The 3,873-nt window shown below is 44.3% G+C and overlaps 1 protein-coding gene across 1 annotated transcript; it reads left to right on the plus strand.

The window, feature by feature from the left end:
• The first annotated feature begins 1,018 nt into the window (after positions 1–1,018).
• On the plus strand, positions 1,019–3,403 carry LOC145352938 (uncharacterized). Its single transcript, XM_080203245.1, has 2 exons — positions 1,019–1,234; positions 2,294–3,403. Exons 1-2 carry the CDS (start codon positions 1,183–1,185, stop codon positions 2,692–2,694), a joined length of 453 nt encoding a protein of 150 aa, XP_080059371.1. The 5' UTR covers positions 1,019–1,182; the 3' UTR covers positions 2,695–3,403.
• The last annotated feature ends 470 nt before the right edge of the window (positions 3,404–3,873 follow it).

Consider the following 3,873-nt stretch of genomic DNA (forward strand, 5'->3'; position numbering starts at 1 on the left):
TTTTTTCAAATACAAAGAGCACCTTTTTATAAATATCGTGGCTGGAATGTCATTCCAATGGGGGAAGAAACAGAGGAATGTAGGTAATTGGCTGGTTCCGGAGCTCATACAGGTATGAATGGCCTCCATCTGTGCTGAATCATTTAATGATCCAATTACATTTAATGTACCTGTGGCTGTTGGTCTTGTCACCAATCTCCTACATTGATACTGACTGTCAAGAAGCACATACAACACTGCTGATTAATCCTTCCAGTGTCTTCCGTTTCACATTATCTTTACCTTCTTTACTCCCACAAAACTAAAGGAGTGTTTACGTTCATTTATTAGTGTCACAAGTAGGCTGACATCAGTACTGCAATGAAGCGATGTGAAAATCCCCTAGTCGCCACACTCTAGCACCTGTTTGGGTACACTGAGGGAGAATTTAGCATGGCCAATGCACCTAACCTGCACTTCTTTTGGACTGTGGGAGGAAACCAGAACACCCGGAGGAAACCCACACAGACACTGGGAGAGCGCACAGGCTCCATACAGACAGTGGCCCAAACAGGGAATCAAACCCAGTCCCTACCACTGTGAGGCAGCAGTGCTAAGCACTGTGCACCAGTTCATGAGTCAAAGACTTCCTTAAAATAAAAGGCAGATGCACAATCTTTACCTTTGATGCCCAGAGATTATAGTGTGTAAGATTTAACATAACAACAGATAACTTTAATTTCTCTATCATTATCAGAAGTAGCAATAGACAGACCAGATTGTCAGTGTATTCTGCTTCATTCAAATACGCTTTACAATCCTCAGGCACGGGTGGATACTTTCTCACATTCTTTCCACAGTATTTTCCGTGAGCAAGGAGAGGTGATTTATGTTCGGACTTTTCCCGGAATTTACCTATTGTGGACAGGGAAATAGCGAGAGAAAGCGCCTGACATCAGCCAGAAGTACATTCCAAACAAAGGGCAAACTGTGCAGGCCCCTGACTGGGCGCAGAATGCAGCCGGATGGTGAGGGAGAGGACTTCATTCACCCTCAGAGCAGGCGGGAGGGAACTGTCCAGAGGCATCCCGGGCTGCAGCCTCAGATGGAGAATGTGCCAAAGTGACATGTCGAACAGACCCGGAGATTCAGGAGCAACTCGTTTCTCCAGTTTGCCTTGGTTTGACATTTTCCGTCGATAAAATGAATACTGGGCTGACACATAGGGCTTGTATGGAATTCTCCTATCCTCAAGGTAAGCAGAGACCTAGAAACAGCCCCTTCCGCTGCTGTAAGACATAACCCAGTTTAAAATGGGTTCATTTTGCTAGACTTTCTCTCTCTCCCCCCGGCTATCATATTACAGGCTTCAAGCAGTAGCTGTAAAGGTGTGGAAAAGCACTAGATATCTGCACCTTGGGACGCCTGACCAGTTCCTTGTGTTTGTCCCCCAATAAACTCCTCCCCTTTTTTGTTAGTCTTTTCAACATGTTTAAGAAAAGTGAAATGAAAAGATTTATTACTTAGTTCAACCCAGTGACTGACGGGAGGAGTTGATCAATTGGTGCCCAGGCGGGAGAATCCAACTTCTCTCAGAGTTGTGGTATATTTAACTACATTATATTAAGAGTGAACTTTATCAATGCCAACATTATTCATCAGTTTATTAACTAAAAAATACGTTTGTTGAGTCGTATCAATTCAATTCATTTTGAATTATAATTATTCAATGATTCGAGAATAAGATGTATAAATGTTGTTTTTTAAAGCTTCTGGTTTTTCTAGTAAGAACTTTATAACTGCTTAATAATGTAAGCATCTAACCATAAGTATATGTGTTGTGCTAAAACTCTACTGTATGTCGCGAGGGGAGGGGGGGATATTCTTATTTCAAGGCAAAACTATTATTTGATTTATCATTGCCACATGTAATCAGTGCTTCTTGCGCGCTATACAGTCAAAACATACCGTTCATAGAGTACGTAGGGGAGAAGGAAAGGAGAGTGTTACAGTCTACAGTTCTCCAGCATTTTATCTTTTGACTGCAGTAATGTGGACTGTAACACCACACTACACTATTACTAATATAGTGTTACTGTCATAGCTAAAGTATAGAGAAAGATCAGCTTAACATAAGGTAATTCCATTCAAGTCTGATAGCAAGGCAGAAGTTGTACTTGAGTCCTGTTTTACTGTTATCTTTTTCTCCTGCTGGGTTAATTGAAATTAATTGATTTTTTTTAAATGCACAAAGTAAGTCTTCAAAGCAGAGTTTAAAGTAGTTTTATTTGTTTTTAAATCCCCTCATCTCCAGTGACCTTCATCAGTTTGAGTCAAATGGCAGTCAGTGAGTCTCCGTTAAGCTCCTCCAGTCTCCCCGGGCTGCTCAGTGAGCAGTCCCCCGGCCTCAGTAACAGCACAGCCCCGCGGATGAACGAGGGCGACGCTATCTACTACATCCTGCTGGTGTTCGGCTTCGCCGGGGCGGTGGTGGTCTTCAAGATGCTGGACAACTACAGCACGCAAAAGACGGTCAACAAGCTGCCCTTCGACTTCTTCGAGAGGGAGAAGGCGAAGAAGAGGAAGTTCTGGTTCGCCAAGGACACGCCGGGTCTGATCGTGGAGAACCGCGCCGTCACCAGACTCGACTCCATCTCCAGCACCGAGAACGTGGCTGGGGAGAGCTCTGCCCCCAAGGCGGTGGACAACGTGTGAGCAGCGAGAGACTGTGTGTAGAGCAGCGAGAGAGAGAGAGGGGGAAACCTCTTACCAAGCAGCGATTAGTGCTTTCAGATAGTGATTCATACCATATTAACATCAGGACACACACAAATACACACACAAGTGGGGTGGTCAGTAACGAAAGGGCTCCTTATCAACAGAGTGACTCATGGAACAGTCAGTTGGCTTTCGAGAGTACATGGTGAGCTCCCAGAGAGGGTCAAGCGACAGCTTTGCACCCTTTTGTCACAACTCATGAGTGAAAGAAAATGTGTGCTAACAACAACCCATCCCCTGTCTGAATTTTGACAGGAGCTCATTGCTGAGAGTCTGCAGAATGTGGAAAATGACCCCAATGAGACAGTGCTCTGACCAAGGGTCATCCAGAAGGGAAACGTTGGCTCTAATCTCTGTCCCCAGATGCTGTCAGACCTGCTGAGACTTTCCAGCATTTTCTGCTTTAGTGCCAATGAGACACTGGGCTGTTCCCTGGTTTAATGAGACGCTGCCTTACTGGAGCTGGACTAGGAGTGCTGGCCCCAGCTGGAACAGTTTGTGTTTGACCTCCTTTATAGAGTGCATTTGAGGAAGGGCAGATTGCAAAATTAAATCTTTCGATGGGAATGCATTTTGGTGACACTGATGTATATATCGGGCTCAATATCAGCTTATGCTGTTTTTTACTTTGTATCGGTGATTCAACCTGGAAAATAAAAATGATTTTAATGATTGAAAGCTGCATTATTGGTGACGAATCTTGTTGGTCATTACTACTGAAAACAATTTCTGCTGCTAAATGGGTATTAATACTGTAAATCATTAATACTGCCAGACAGTGGATGGCACAATGCTTAGCACTTGCTATCCCACAGCGCCAGGGACTCAGGTTTGATTCCTGGCTTGGGTTTGCAGAGTCTGTACATTTTCCCCATGTCTGCGTGGGTTTCCTCTGGGTGCTCCAGTTTCCTCCCACGTACATGCTGGTTAGGTGCATTGGCCTTGTTAAAAACTCCCTCAGTGTACCCGAACAGACGCCGGAGTGTGGTGTTCAGAGGGTTTTCACAGCGACTTCATTGCAGTGTTAATGTAAGCCTACTTGTGACACTAAAAAAGAAACTTTAAACTTCTGAATGTGCATTTATAAGGACAGTATGAATGGTGCCTGATCAATAG

Source organism: Carcharhinus amblyrhynchos, chromosome 15 (assembly GCF_965287045.1).
Source record: "Carcharhinus amblyrhynchos chromosome 15, sCarAmb.v2.hapA, whole genome shotgun sequence".
In the NCBI taxonomy this organism is placed as follows: domain Eukaryota; kingdom Metazoa; phylum Chordata; class Chondrichthyes; order Carcharhiniformes; family Carcharhinidae; genus Carcharhinus; species Carcharhinus amblyrhynchos.

What these genes read in the sequence shown, in the direction of transcription:
- LOC145352938 (XM_080203245.1), top strand. Translation starts at nt 1,183, where the DNA reads ATGAATACTGGGCTGACACATAGGGCTTGTATGGAATTCTCCTATCCT. An exon ending in GGAATTCTCCTATCCTCAAG is followed by an intron (nt 1,235 to 2,293) that starts GTAAGCAGAGAC and finishes CCTCATCTCCAG; the next exon opens with TGACCTTCATCAGTTTGAGT.